The sequence below is a fragment of the Benincasa hispida genome, chromosome 7 (genome assembly GCF_027475165.1).
Source record: "Benincasa hispida cultivar pf3 chromosome 7, pf3_genome.v1.1, whole genome shotgun sequence".
Taxonomy (NCBI): domain Eukaryota; kingdom Viridiplantae; phylum Streptophyta; class Magnoliopsida; order Cucurbitales; family Cucurbitaceae; genus Benincasa; species Benincasa hispida.
The window spans coordinates 57,663,190-57,677,394 of record NC_143484.1 but is presented as its reverse complement, the minus strand read 5'-3'; the positions used below and the strand labels follow the sequence as shown (position 1 = coordinate 57,677,394).

Genomic DNA, 14,205 nt, shown 5'->3' with positions numbered 1-14,205 from the left:
AAAAAAATAAGTTATAACTCGACAACCCAACTTAACCTAATCCAACCCAACAAACCCAAAATTTAAGGGTTGGATTGGAGATTTTGTTCGGGTCTTTTGGGTTGCCAACCCAACTAACTCGAAATTTTAAGTTGGTCTAAAAATATCCTCAATCCAACCTAACTCAACTCATGTACACCCCTACTTTTCTATTTATTTTTGTTTGAGTACAACGATTGTGGGGTGTGGAATTGAACCTCCAAATTTTTGGATCGAACACATGTTAATACCACTGTGTTAAACTCACTTTGGCCTCTTTTTTTCTATTTAGAAAACAAAATTATGGTTTTTTTTTCCTTAGAGATTTAGGGCATGTTTGGATTGATTTAAGAAAAAAAATGTTTTTCAAAAACTCATTTTTATTTAAACATTTTTTTACAAAAATTATTGAAAATACACTTCAAAAGCCATTTTGAGTGATTACTAAGGACTCTTTGGTAGAGAATCTGAAAACAAAAATTTGAATGCAAGATTCAATGGAAACAGAGTTGTATTTCATGTATTTGGATATGTGTTTGGTAGCGGATTCGGAATACAAATCTAATTTAAATAATTTTTTAAATGTGATTGACATTATACTTATAAATCATAAACCTTGTTCAAGTTACTTACATTAGATCATCAATAAACTATTATTAATTTATTTATGATCATGTTTTATGTTAATTTTTTTGTATAATTATTATTGTCGTATTTTATAATTTACAATTCATTACATAATACATATTTTACTTTTCAAAAAATAAATTTAGTTTATAATATGACATATTGTAGTTTTAAGTGTTATCTTTATTTAATACAATGTTGTTTTCAAAATTTATATTGTTTGGATCACAGAATTTGAAAACAATTTTTAGAAATAAATCTGAATTGGTTGTCAAATACATATTGACCAATTTAGTAAATTTGAATAAATACACATTGATGAACTTAGTAAATTTGAAAACATAAAATATGATCTGAATTCTCTATTAAATAGATCTTAAATACTCTAATTCTTTTTCTAAAATAATTTATTGTTTTAAAATTAAACAATCGAAAAAACATTTCAAAATTGACTTTAGCAGGAAATTTGAAAATATGTCTTTGTAGTGGAAATTGTGGGAATGCAATAGAAATTATTAAATTAATCCACCCACTAAAATGGGTTCCCACCAAAAGGAAGATTTAGCATTTAAGTAGAAACATGTTTTTAATTTTGATTTTACCCTAAATATTTTCTTATAAATAGTTGCCGTTAATATATATTTTTATATATAAATTGATATGGTGAAGGGTGGAACCTCCATCGACTTTTTTAGATAGTAAATAAATTTTATTCCATTCTAAAAAACATACAAAATAGTAAGTAATAAATAGAGGTTTATAGTAGCATTGTTCAAAAGGTCGAGGACTATAAAAATTCGATCAATTCAACTAAATTCGTAAAATTTGAGTATTAGATTCAAACAACTTATTGCCTAAAATGCTTTCTGAATGACTAGAAAGATAAAATTTGAAGACCTGAAGTCCAACTACACTTATTCATAAAAGAATTCGAGAACTAAAAAAAGTAAAATTTAAAAATTCAAGACGATATTCTTAGAAAGAAATTCAAGGTTAAAAAGGTAATTTAGAATTTTTTTTCATAAGGAACTCTCTCGAACAAAATTTGTGATAAATAAATGTAGGGTAATGATTAGGGGTTAATTCCTGTGTTACCTAAATCTCTATTGCACAGAAGATTTTTTTTTTTTAAAAAAAATAAAACTAGTACATAATAATATTATATTGGACTATATTTAAGACAAAAAATGGGCGTAGAAGTGAATTAATGAAGTGTAATTAAGTTTTGTTTGTACTCTGTTTCTATGCAAGTACGCGTTTTAGTCGTCTCTTTCAAATCACAAGTCAACGATGGAAGCCGCCTCTGCAACTTTCCACTCATACATATTCATTTCAATGGCTTCGCTTCCATTTAAGACTTCCACTCGACCATTTTCCGCACCTTATATTCTTCCCCATTTCAATTTCTTCCTCTGATTTCCCAAAATGAAACCCTACAATTTCTCCTTTGCGATTCCCTTCCTTCTAATCCTCTCCTTGTTTCATCTTCTAATCCAATCTTCGGCTGATCCCAGAGCTACTGAAGCGGCTCTCATATGTTCCAACAACACCGCTTCGCCCCCGGAGCGATCGACCTTCGTGGCGAATTTCTTGGACTCCATGGATGCGGTTACTCCTCTTATTTCTTCACAGCGATTTGCAGCCGTTGTGAATGGGACTGGAAATACGACTGTTTATGCTTTTGGGGAGTGTATGAACGATCTTACTCAATCGGATTGTGATCTTTGTTTTGCACAGATGAAAACTCAGATCCTTCGGTGTCTCCCCTTTCAGCTTGCTACTCGAGGGGGCAGATTATTCTATGATGGGTGTTATATTAGGTATGATTATTATAATTTCTTCAATGAATCTTTGAGTGGTGTGGATAGAAATATATGTGGGAAATTGGATTACAGTGGGAATAGGACTATTTTTAGTGATAATGCGATGAAATTGGCGAGGAATTTGAGTGTAGTGGCGCCCAAGAACAATGGGTTTGCTGTAGGATTGGTGGATTTTGGAAATGTGTCCGTTTATGGATCGGGTCAGTGTTGGAAATTTGTGAAAGGGGGTTCTTGTTCCAAGTGTTTGGTTGATGCAGCTAAGGAAATTGGTTCTTGTCCTCCAAAAACTGAAGGAAGGGTCTTGAATGCTGGCTGTTACTTCAGATATTCAACTGAACGATTTTATTTCAATAGCACAGCAACTGCCGCTGGAGGAAACGGTGAGTTCGGTTTTGTTTACTTGTTGGGATATTGTTTGATGCTTGATCTTTGCACTGGGATTTTTTATTTTTGTTGTTCCATTCAATCTCAGTATGCTTCAGACTGGATTTTTTTTTCCTTTGATGCGCTGCTTTCTTTGTAGTTCACGAATTGAACAGCAGTTCAGAACATTGTGAAGTGAGAGAGATTTGCTTGTTATTGTTAGGAATGACCCACGCATATCATAGGCCAAGGCCCAAAAGAGAATCTAGTCACATGGAGAGTTTCACTTTTCATTTGTCCCACATTGGAGAATTAAAGAGTGACTAGAGGGTATAAACAATAGAGCACGTGTACACCACCGCCACCGTCGGGGCAAAGGGTCTTTTCCCACGTGTACACCACCGCCACCGTCGGGGCAACCGTGCGAAGAAAAGCAATAGTTTTATTTCCTTTTTGTTTATTTCCAAACCATTGAAACTTTTAATTATTTTTAAACCGTTGAAATTTTAGTTATTTTTAAACTGGAGAAAAACTATGACCTACCAAAAAGAAATCCACTATGATACAGAATAATTTTCAAGATTTTTTCACTACTCACACCCTTTTCTTACTCTCAAACTAGAGAATACATAAATGGAATTTTATTAAAGTTAGCACGCTCAAACTTAAAGTATTTCTAACTAGGACAATTCGAGACCAAAGTCGTAGTCTCGTTTTATAATGATTGGAGCCTATCGTTTCCTTGAACCTTTCCGATGTGGAACAAGCACTCTTCTAATATTTTGGCAAAATCTAACAAAGCACGGTCTTGCCATTGCTTCATTTAGTTTGGAAAAATTATAACTGTTATCCTGAGATATGGTAGCAAATAGTTTATTTTCTAATTTTTACAGGAAGTCGCCGTCTGGCAATAATTTTGGCCTCAATATCTGCTGCTGTGGCTACTGCATTGATTATTTCAACGGTTGTTTTCTGTGCCAGGAGGAGAGTAGTGAGGAAACGCAAAGGTTTGTGCTTATGTTTTGTGACAATGGTAATGTTTTTCTTTCAATCGTCAAAATTGTTCAACTCATTGGAATTTTCCTTTTGCTTCAGAGAAAAAGCAACTCGGTCCTCTTGTGGCTATTGTTAACAAGTCCAAGCTTAATTTTTCATATGAGACTCTTGAGAGGGCCACAAATTACTTTGACCAATCCAATAAACTCGGACAAGGAGGTTCTGGTTCAGTTTATAAAGTAGGATTCCTTCTGTTGTCTTGGGAACACTCAGAATTTTAGGAATTCAAACTAAATAAGAAAGTTTCTTATGTTAAACAGGGAACTCTATCAGATGGCAGGGTTGTAGCAATCAAGAGGCTTTTCTTCAATACTAGACAATGGGTTGACCATTTCTTTAATGAAGTAAATCTTATTAGTGGCATCCGACACAAAAATCTTGTAGGGCTACTGGGATGCAGTATTACAGGCCCTGAAAGCCTCCTTGTTTATGAATATGTGCCAAATCAGAGCTTGCACGATTACCTGTTTGGTAATAATTTCATCTCTAAATTCCTTGTCTAATAAAATAAGCTCTTTGTGCTTAGAAGAGTTTTACATAATCTGTTGTTTTTATGTCCACAAGGTAACAAGAATGTTCAGCCACTGAGTTGGGAGTCCAGGTTTAAGATTGTCTTAGGTACAGCTGAAGGCTTGGCTTATCTTCATGAGGAGTCAAATGTGAAAATCATTCATCGCGACATAAAATTAAGCAATATTCTGTTGGATAATGATTTTACTCCAAAGATCGCTGATTTTGGACTTGCTAGACTGCTTCCTGAAGATAAGACACACATTAGCACTGCTATTGCTGGCACACTGTAAGTTTTCAAAATACCATTCGGTACTCTTAATAGTATTTCAATTGAACGATGATTAATTTCCGGACGAAAAGCATGCATGGATCATAAGGATCTAAGGTACTTTGAATACGTATAGACTATAGAGGAAAATGTCCTCATACAAAGACATTTAGATGTTCTGTGTAGGAAACATTTTATGCTTCTGAATGCATTCTGTGTTGAGTCGATCAAGAAGATGTCTGAACTGTCTTACGTTGCAATTGACAAATCTGGGCCTGATTATTATGGAAGACTGCATGTAGTGCATAGGATGAATCTCATAGTTCAATGGACAGTTGCAAATTAACGAGTTTGTGATTATGCTTCAATCTATGCATCTACAACACAAACATTTGAATTTAGCAGCGTGATATACAAGTTCTATGAAAATATTGGCGAGAAATGCTCTGCCTTTTCAGCTCTTTGTCTTTGAACGTTAAAAGAATCAGACTAATTATCTTAATTTATTTCGCACTTGTGCAGAGGTTACATGGCTCCAGAATATGTAGTGCGTGGTAAGTTGTCAGAAAAGGCTGACGTTTACAGTTTTGGAGTTTTCGCCATTGAAGTCATCACTGGAAGGAGGAATAATCACTTCTTTCAAGATTCAACGTCCATCTTACAAAAGGTGAAAAGCTTATATATCCTCTCATTCACATTTCTGAAATTGAACTGACTTATCATCGTTGCTTTTCCATTAAACTTGCTCTGACAATCATTTCTTTTCCTTTGGCCTAAGGTATGGAATTTGTATGGAGAGGGAAGGCTATATGCAGTGGTTGATCCAATCCTTGCCGGTGATCATCCACGAGACAAAGCATCTCAGTTGCTTCAAATAGGTCTAGTTTGCGTTCAAGCCTATGCTGACCTAAGGCCATCCATGTCGATGGTTGTGAAAATGCTTACAGCAAATTATGAGATTCCCCAGCCAAAACAACCTCCATATCTTCATCCTTCAAGTGGAAACATGAAACCCCAAAATTCTTCAGACTCGTCCAATCCCAACTTGTATTATAACTCGCGATCTTCGCAAAACAGCATGACCCAAAGCATCATCGACCCTAGATGAGTCGTGTTCTTGAGCAATCATTTCGGATATTGTATATAACATACTATTTTAAATCCCAAATACAGGTGTCGGCTAACAGCATCAGTCACATCCCTCGTCGAGCACACCATCAAAAATAAGAAACATGACACTCTAATCTGATCTGGTTCATGCACCACATGGAGGTTTTCAGCAACAATTTACGACCTGAGTATGTGAGAAACTATAGCCAATCAAGTTCTAAAATATACTTAGCTTCTGTGAATGACACTCGAGAGAGTTTGGTAAGGTTCTGTTTGTATGCTGTTCTTCCGGATATTATAGACTTCATGTAATATAATGTGAGGAAATTTTCAGCTTCTAATTAACTTTGTCCATTAAAGAATAAATAGTCTGCTATTATGGTGCTTTACATATCTGTACATTTGTAGGGGTAGGCAATAGTATTAAGTATGACATAAGAAACTTGGAATTTATTCTCTATATTGGTAACACAAGCAATAATTTTCAGTGTTCAAATTCTTCAGCATATAAATATATATATTTTTCCAGATATACATGAAGGGAAAGCAAACAAAAGCTCACATTAGAAGAAACAATATTGGGAATATACATCTTGAGATCGTTAAAGTGTTTCAGTCTTCTCTGAAGAATCTACCAGAAGAAAGCCCATCCATTCCTTCAAATTGCATATTCTCTGATGGCTTCCAATGGCGTTTTCGCTGATTTATGAACCAATTGTTAATTTGCTTTTGATCAAGCCCCGTTCTCTCTGCCAATGCAACCTTATCCGCTTCCTGGATGATTAAAAGCAGCGGGTTATGGCCCTCAACATGAAGAAATATAATAAAATATCTTCCGATGAGGAAATTAATCCACATTAAATATTATGACCCCTTTTTTCTGCTTGCTTCGTAGCACGTGACTAAGGCATGATGAACTGAGTTTATGCTTCATACAATAGTGAAGTCCGTATTTTTCTATGTTGTGAGTGATTTTATGTGTGACCATACGATGTACATTACAAAATTTTACAAAAGCTTATAAGCAAAACATACCGTAGGATATGGCCATTTATAGTGAACGTCCCACCATTGAAGAAGTGTTTGCCTAGCTTCTTTTGGTAATTTTCCCTTTTTCTTCTTCTTTGAGAACTCCAATTTTAGGGTACTAATATGACTCCCAAATCTACGTAGAAGCTTGTCCTTGAGATCCCTGTTCTCGCCTTTGGTTTGAGCCTCCGCCTCCACAACTTCCATCTCGCCACCGCTCAACTCTTCATCCGACGAGACAGCACCATCATCTATTCACGAGATTGAAAACATATTCTTATTTAGCTGTAGTAATTCAGATACCGTGTAAGCAAGCAATAAAAGCTGGGATGGAAATATCCCAAACCAACTCAAAACCATGTTGAATCAAATGAAAAAAACTAAAAAAAAGAAAAAAAAAAAAAAAAAAAGAATTACGATTCAACATCTCAAAGAAGAAGGGGAGATTAACATTGATAGGGCAGAACAAGAAGAAGAGGACCCCACAAAAGAAAAAAGGGCATTCAAAGGCAAAACAAGGATTTGACTGGCAACTGCAAAAGGGGAAGAAGGAAAAGGGGAAGCCAAGGTGCGTTTCAGCAGTGTCTGGTTAAGTCATTTGTCAGACGAAGGAGGGGCGTGAGGAACTCACAGTCAGAATAGACAAGACTGAACGGCCACATAAATTCACTTTCTGGAATGACCCACGAGAGTTTCGAGGTTAAAAACTAAAAAAAAAACCTCCACCCTCTCTATCGATTATATCCCATGAGCAGTAATACAATGCCCCCACCACACGACTCGGTGCAGTTTTCTTTAGCCAGAAAGTGACCCTTTACCCATATCCTTACTCTCGGGTAATGCCCAGCCATAGCCAGGAACAAAGCACATGGTAGTTGTTAGTTGATAGTGAATTAAATGACCACCACCCTTTTCAGACCACTTTACACTTTCAAACAATAACACTTAGAAGTTAAAAAAAAAAAAAAAAAGGAGATTATCCGGACGAGGGGAGTTTGATTGTTTTGTTGTCAAGAACGTGAGAATCCCACCTGGTTAGCGAGGAACTATTCTGATCCAACCCTGACCTTCCTTTTCTCGTATCTTGGCTAGTTAGCTGATTGTGTTCAGACCAAGTAAAAAAGTCGGTGATAGGCACCAACTTCAATCTTAGTGTAAGAAAGAGAAGGGGGGGCCCAAAAAGGGAAAAGATAAAGCAACGGGTATCAGTGTAGGTGAGCACTGTAAACCCTAACTACCCAATTAGGTAGTGACACGTGTCGTACACATCATCCGCACGAAGAAGACGGCAGAGTACTTGTTGATAGAAGTGACAACCACTAACCAGCTGGGAGTGACTAAGTGCGTGGGTAAGAGAGGGCACCAAAAGCACCTTCGCAGCGAAAACTGCGGGAGTACATGTGACAGTGTGGAAACCTCGACCACCCGCTCAACCCGGGCTTTCCCCTAAACTTTTCCCTCCCTTTATTTTTCTTTTTTCCTCTTTTTCCCCTTCTTTCCTCTCTCAAACAAACTTTCTCAGTTTGCATAGCGGGACATACCATTACCCATAACTTATTTTCCATCCTGAAATCTGTCCTTTCTTTCTCAGCTCTCAAGCTTCTTACTTCTGGATAAAAATGGCGATCAAGCTAAGCAAGCCGTGACCATTATATTGGTGACCTAAAAAACCCATCTGCAGGTTAAGTAAGTAAATACGTATGGAAGAAACAAAAAGCTTCGTGGTTTTTCAAATTTCACATAAAAGTATGTACCCACCTAACACTAAATTTAAAAACCCATCAAACGGTTATATAAAACTTGGGACATTAGAGTTCATTTGCAATGAATTCTGCTGTACACAAACAGTAGGTTCGGAGAAAAAGATAATTTAATTACTGCTATCTATGTGAAGCTTCACTGTAACCAGCGGATAAACTATAGAAACCAAAATAGTAAGAAAGGGGATAGGAAAACCACACAACATCACAAGTAAGCTTGATATGCAACCAATATGTAATCATTACTCATGCCTTTACATCAATTTTAATTTATCGAAAGAAAGGTGATCATTAATTAGCTGGTGGTTCCAGACAAAATAATGCGGTAACTCACTGTCCAAAAAGAAATATAGTGATTTTATATGATGAACACAGCTAGATCGTCGCCTTTATATCCTCGTTCTAGGAGTAGAAACCCAACCAAACACCAACAAAATTTTCTGGAATAATTTCTGCTAACTAATTAATACCACTTTCCTACAACAAAATTATGTCCTAGCTTGCTCTGAAGACAAATTTATCTATCATTCATGATCTGGATGTGGATGGAAAGCATTGCGACAAGAAAATACAAAGGAATTCCCTTACAAATTAAGAGGAAGTCCAAAGAAAGTGCAATAATGTAGTAAGAAGATAAGCCAAATAATTCTGGCCAAAATCCTTGTTGTCCTCTTGAGATGCAAAGTTTTAGCATAAAAATGAGCCAGCCAGATTTTGGCAGCAAAATACCCGTTCGAGCACGTGAATATATGCCCATACGAAATCCAAATGAAAATCTGCCAACGGTCGCATGTCCAAAGAGACTTTTACATAAGTGATTATATATGAGAAAGCATATAAAGAACTCGCTAAAGCTCTCGTGCTAAGACAATCTGAACACGAGGCTATTTTTTTAATGAAGATAACATCACACCTGAAAAGTTAATTTGTACTTCCAAAGTAAATTAAAAACAATAGTTGCCAACCATTATCTTCGATTCACAAGCTTTTCTTTTAAGATCACTCAGTTTTTTAATTGTCATATTTAAACTTTAAAGCCTGCCATGCCCATTCCCATAAGTTGCATGTCAGAGAAATGAGAGAGCATTACAACACAAAGCAAGTCGGTGATGTTCTTTAATAATGAAGTTTTTCCTACCTGGGGATTGAAATTATGTTAACTAATCAAGTTTCAAGAAGATATAGCTGCTGCAACTTCACTTTATCAGTAGTCAGTAACCCACACGACAAGTCCCAAAGGTTCATTTTCTCATTTTCCACATCTTACATTCACCACTCATGATCCATTGAAATTTGAAATTGTTATAAAAATATCTTCGACAAACATTATCACAGCTATCACAATCACATTAAGACAATCTCCATTATATATCTTAAGATAAAATCAGCATATAATACGGACACATATATATGTAACACTCACTGATTATCACATAAATGCAATAATGTTTGATGTTCGAGTGAGAATTATCCACATCTATATCCTTAATGGCATTTCAAACTATTATCATTTTTTGCCTAAAAAAATCTACAACAGTGATGAATTCAAGAAATTATTGTTGGAACAAATATATGGGGGTCACTGACAAATGGTCTCTTGGGCTTCTATTTAATACTGAAAGAATATATAAACTCAAAATCAATTTCTATATTGAAATATTTGAAAACAAAAATATATAATTTTATCTTTCCTACTAGAATTGTAATGTTATATTTGGCACGACACACTAATTATTCTTCTTAGTAAAAGCTCTAGTTACACAGAAGGGCAAAAAAAATGAGATTCACTTGTACTTTTACATAGGATTTCTGAGAAAAAAAAGTTATGGAAAAATAATAGCCACTTGTGAAACCAATAGAAATTTTTCACCTTGTTTTTTAGTAAAAGCAGGGAAGAATAGGACTTCTACCTTCAAGAATATATAACAAGGCCAATTGAATTGTGTTTAGGTTGACAAAAAAAATTACACATTCACAACATTTTAAAAGATTAAGCAATAGTGATAGAGGAATTGCATACTGAACTCATTGTTAATGTAACAATCCCATGTAACAATTCAAAGAAAAGACACAATTGGTTGAGGCGGCCTGTATTTAGGACCAAAGAATTAAAACCAAGTACCCTCTTTGAATTTTGTCTATAATTAATAGAGAGAGAATTAGAAGCACTAGTTGAAGAGAAGAGAGCATAAACATGAGATTCATATATAACTGAAAGCTTTTACAAGGATTTTCTTTTTTACCACTGGACATATATGGAAAACAATATATTAATTAATACCATACGCCAAATCATATTACTATTTCCAATGTCGTCACACTGAACTCTGAAATGTCAAAATCAGAATCTCTAACACGGAAAAGTTCACACTTCGGGGACTTATTTTTATTCCTTCTTTTTTTTTTTTTTTGGGCATGTAACATTAAAAACGAAAATAAAAATTCAAAAAAAGAGATAAGAAAAGCGAAGAAAAAGGGAACAAACACAACAAACAAGACAGATGAGCAGCCGCAGTTAAACCAAAGCAAAATGTAATAATTAGAACACTAAATTATTAGAAAACACTATTTCGAAGCTTCATTATTGCACTTGAAGATTTCCAATATATTAAATAAAGAATCACCATTCAACGAACAATTAACAAGGTCGTAATCCAAAAACAGCGACTGTAGATAAGAGTAGCAATCAAAGACACAGGCAGACAGATAAATATATAGTTCCTAGGGTTTCGCTGTTCCTTTGTATTATTGGTTGTTAAGACCTTAAATTTTTCAATCCCCGGTAAAATGAAGAAAAGGAGAGAACAAATTAACCTACGTCATTCCTTATTCTAATTTCTAAGTAAACTACCAATTTTTGTTTCCGTCACTCTTTAACACCAAACGGGCAACGGCGATAAAAAAAAATAATATATGATTAATTAATTTAATTAACGTAATAAAAGCAAACAAACCATTAGCATTCGAAACGGAGAATAGTAATCAAAGAGAGATGGTAATTAAAACAATACTGACCGGAAAGGCTTCTGGAGAAGGCGCCATTGCAGAGGTTACTAAGTTGCAGTTCGATTTTGTTCAAGAACGTAGTTGCTTCGTCGAAAGGCCTTTTGAGATCTGATTTGTACTTCACCAACATATCGCAGTACGTTTCCTAAAAACGAGAGTCATAAAATTAACAAAAATGAAAACAATACTTAGAAACGGAGAGATGGAGAGATTTTGATTTGCTAATGGAGAAGAAGTAATTACCATAAATTCATCGAGCTCGGGGTCGACGCCCAAGCACGTGGTGGCAGCGTGACGGTTACAAAGGTCGCTTTCTTGACGGATTCCTTCTAACAAATGTGCAATCTCCGGAGGCGCCCCTACCTGCGCACAATAAACCCCCGCATCTCATTCAATATTCATGCGAGAATCAGTTTGTTACAAGAAAAGAAAAATAAAATAAAATAAAATAAAAATCCTCCACGGACTTCAAACGCCTCGATATCATACAATAATCAACTTAACGAACACTAACAATCATTATTCTCGCCTTCAATAAACAAATTCGGATACACAACTGACAATTCTCATCCCCCGCAGTTTTCCCTCTTTCTAGCCAAATTCTGAAATCAGATAGGCGTAATCATGCTATTCTGCAAGACGTTCGAAGTTTAAAAGAAAGAGAAAGAAATGAAAGGAGACAAAAACTGAACCCTCGGCAGGTCAAAAAACCGAGAAAGAAAGCGTTCTAGTAAATAGCCAAATTCTCTCTATCCTAGTTAATTTCGTCTTCGTTGACAGTGTCTGCGGAAGCATTTAAAGCCGAGAAAGTTTTTGTTCTCTGGTTAAAAGAAAGAGAGAAAAAAAAAATATTGATAATAATTAACAAAGAAGGAGAGAGGATTAGGATTTAGGATTTTATGAAGCAAAGCTGTGTTAATAAGAAAATAGAACCTAGCGGTTTTCACCTTTTGGCAGTCAATATAGGCATCGAGCAAACGAGGATAAGTAGGATGAGAAGAAATTTTAGCTTTGATCACGTTCACCATATCTTCTTCACGTTGAATTTCCGGCGTGATCGATGCTGCTTCAGCTTCCGAAATCACCGATGCTGCTGCGGAAAGCAGTTCGTTGGATCCAAACACCGGAATCCGATCACGAAACTCTCCAGAACTCACGAGAAGGCTGTGATAATCCGGTGGAAGAATCAGATTCTCCGGCGACATCAAGGCCTTATCTGAATACTCCGCCGTGGATTGCAAACCGTACATTTCTTCCATAGTAACAGTATAGCTTATAGAAAGCAGAAAAAACAAAGATAGAGAGAGAAATCGCCGGAGGATGTGTAGATGATGATGAACTGGAGATTAAAATAAAGAAGAAGAAAATATAATCGGTGTAGGAATAAGAGGAAGAGATTGAAGAGAAAGAAAGAAGGTGAAGTTTGCCGGAATTGGGAGTGGCAGAGAAGAAGCGCAGGTGTTCTCGAGTAGTGTGTTTTTCCGAAGAACAAACAACGAATGAGATGCTTAGGTTGGCTCCCGCACTGTGCGAGAGCTTAGACGAGAGAAAGAGACGGAGCCACTTTTTTTTTTTCTTCTGGACTCCACCTTTCCTTCTTTTCTTTTTTTCCTTTTTTCCCCTCTTTTTGTTAAAACCATTTTAATAAATATAATTAGCAGCACTTGCCATTTTAAATATTACAAAATAAATTTGATCCATTATTTTCTTTTCTTTTTTTAGTTTAAATGATCCATTATTTTTCTTACCTCGCTCTTCCATCAAATAAAGAGTAAATATTAATTTATACCTCCAAATTTTGAATGTTATATATAAAATTAATAATTATATCAATCTAAACTTTACGGTTTATAAATGTATCGATTTAAACTTTTAACAATTGAATACACTTATGAACTTTTAGGGTTTAAATTCATATACATATAAAAGTTCAAATTTTAAATTGATATATATGAAAATTTAGGGTTTAAATTGATATAATTATTAGTTTAGGGTTTAAATTGATACTACCCCAAAGTTCAAGGTTTAAATTGATATAACTATTAGTTTATGTTTTAAATTGATACAACTCTCAAAGTTGAGGGATATAAATCGATATTTGCCCTAAAAATTATTATTAGAGATACATTGTTAAGTGATATATTATAAGTTAAGTGATTTAGATGGTTTTTTTTTTTTAACTTGAGGGACCGTTTGGTTAAACTTTTATAAATGTTTGGGAATAAAGGATGTCTAAGAATAAGATGTATGTGAATCAAAGATGATTGTGTTTGGTTGTGCATGAGAATGTTATCATACTTTTTTGAACAAAAATTGTGTTTGCATTTAATTATGTAATTAAACATGAAAATCTCATTATAATTATAATAGATTAATAATTTAAAGAATAAACAATATTTAATATATCAATAAAAAGTTAATTACGAATCAATAATAATTTTAACTATAAATATTTGAAGACTGAGTAATTTATAATTAAAATTAACCAATTAATGTATTTAATGAACGGCATTCTAATTATCATCTAATACTTAATCATTTTTATTATTAATTAAATTCGACATTAGTAATTTTAATATTAACTAAATAATATAAGAAAATATATGTTAATGGACAATATATTATATAAAAA

General features: G+C 34.6%; 2 protein-coding genes across 3 annotated transcripts; one reads left to right on the top strand and one right to left on the bottom strand.

The window, feature by feature from the left end:
• Nucleotides 1-1,811: 1,811 nt before the first annotated feature.
• On the top strand, nt 1,812-6,832 carry LOC120081411 (cysteine-rich RLK (RECEPTOR-like protein kinase) 3). Of its 2 annotated transcripts, XR_005482812.2 has the most exons (8): nt 1,865-2,848; nt 3,725-3,838; nt 3,927-4,066; nt 4,148-4,358; nt 4,452-4,686; nt 5,191-5,335; nt 5,447-6,039; nt 6,308-6,832. XR_005482812.2 is itself a non-coding variant. In XM_039036252.2 (7 exons), the coding sequence occupies exons 1-7, from the start codon at nt 2,071-2,073 to the stop codon at nt 5,774-5,776; spliced, it is 1,953 nt and encodes a 650-aa protein (XP_038892180.1). In that variant the 5' UTR covers nt 1,812-2,070; the 3' UTR covers nt 5,777-6,144. The 2 variants fall into 2 exon arrangements, 1 of the variants encoding a protein (XP_038892180.1); XM_039036252.2 differs by lacking the exon at nt 6,308-6,832 and having other exon boundaries at nt 1,812-2,848; nt 5,447-6,144.
• On the bottom strand, nt 6,209-13,216 carry KNAT6 (homeobox protein knotted-1-like 6). Its single transcript, XM_039036254.2, has 5 exons — nt 12,521-13,216; nt 11,817-11,936; nt 11,583-11,718; nt 6,814-7,058; nt 6,209-6,552 (listed from the first exon to the last, which is right to left on the bottom strand). Exons 1-5 carry the CDS (start codon nt 12,830-12,832, stop codon nt 6,391-6,393), a joined length of 975 nt encoding a protein of 324 aa, XP_038892182.1. The 5' UTR covers nt 12,833-13,216; the 3' UTR covers nt 6,209-6,390.
• Between the last annotated feature and the right edge of the window lie 989 nt (nt 13,217-14,205).

What these genes read in the sequence shown, in the direction of transcription:
- LOC120081411 (XM_039036252.2), top strand. Translation starts at nt 2,071, where the DNA reads ATGAAACCCTACAATTTCTCCTTTGCGATTCCCTTCCTTCTAATCCTC. An exon ending in CTTGCACGATTACCTGTTTG is followed by an intron (nt 4,359 to 4,451) that starts GTAATAATTTCA and finishes TATGTCCACAAG; the next exon opens with GTAACAAGAATGTTCAGCCA. An exon ending in ACTGCTATTGCTGGCACACT is followed by an intron (nt 4,687 to 5,190) that starts GTAAGTTTTCAA and finishes GCACTTGTGCAG; the next exon opens with AGGTTACATGGCTCCAGAAT.
- KNAT6 (XM_039036254.2), bottom strand. Translation starts at nt 12,832, where the DNA reads ATGGAAGAAATGTACGGTTTGCAATCCACGGCGGAGTATTCAGATAAG. An exon ending in CCGAGCTCGATGAATTTATG is followed by an intron (nt 11,719 to 11,816) that starts GTAATTACTTCT and finishes TCTCGTTTTTAG; the next exon opens with GAAACGTACTGCGATATGTT. An exon ending in ATAAATGGCCATATCCTACG is followed by an intron (nt 6,553 to 6,813) that starts GTATGTTTTGCT and finishes TTAATCATCCAG; the next exon opens with GAAGCGGATAAGGTTGCATT.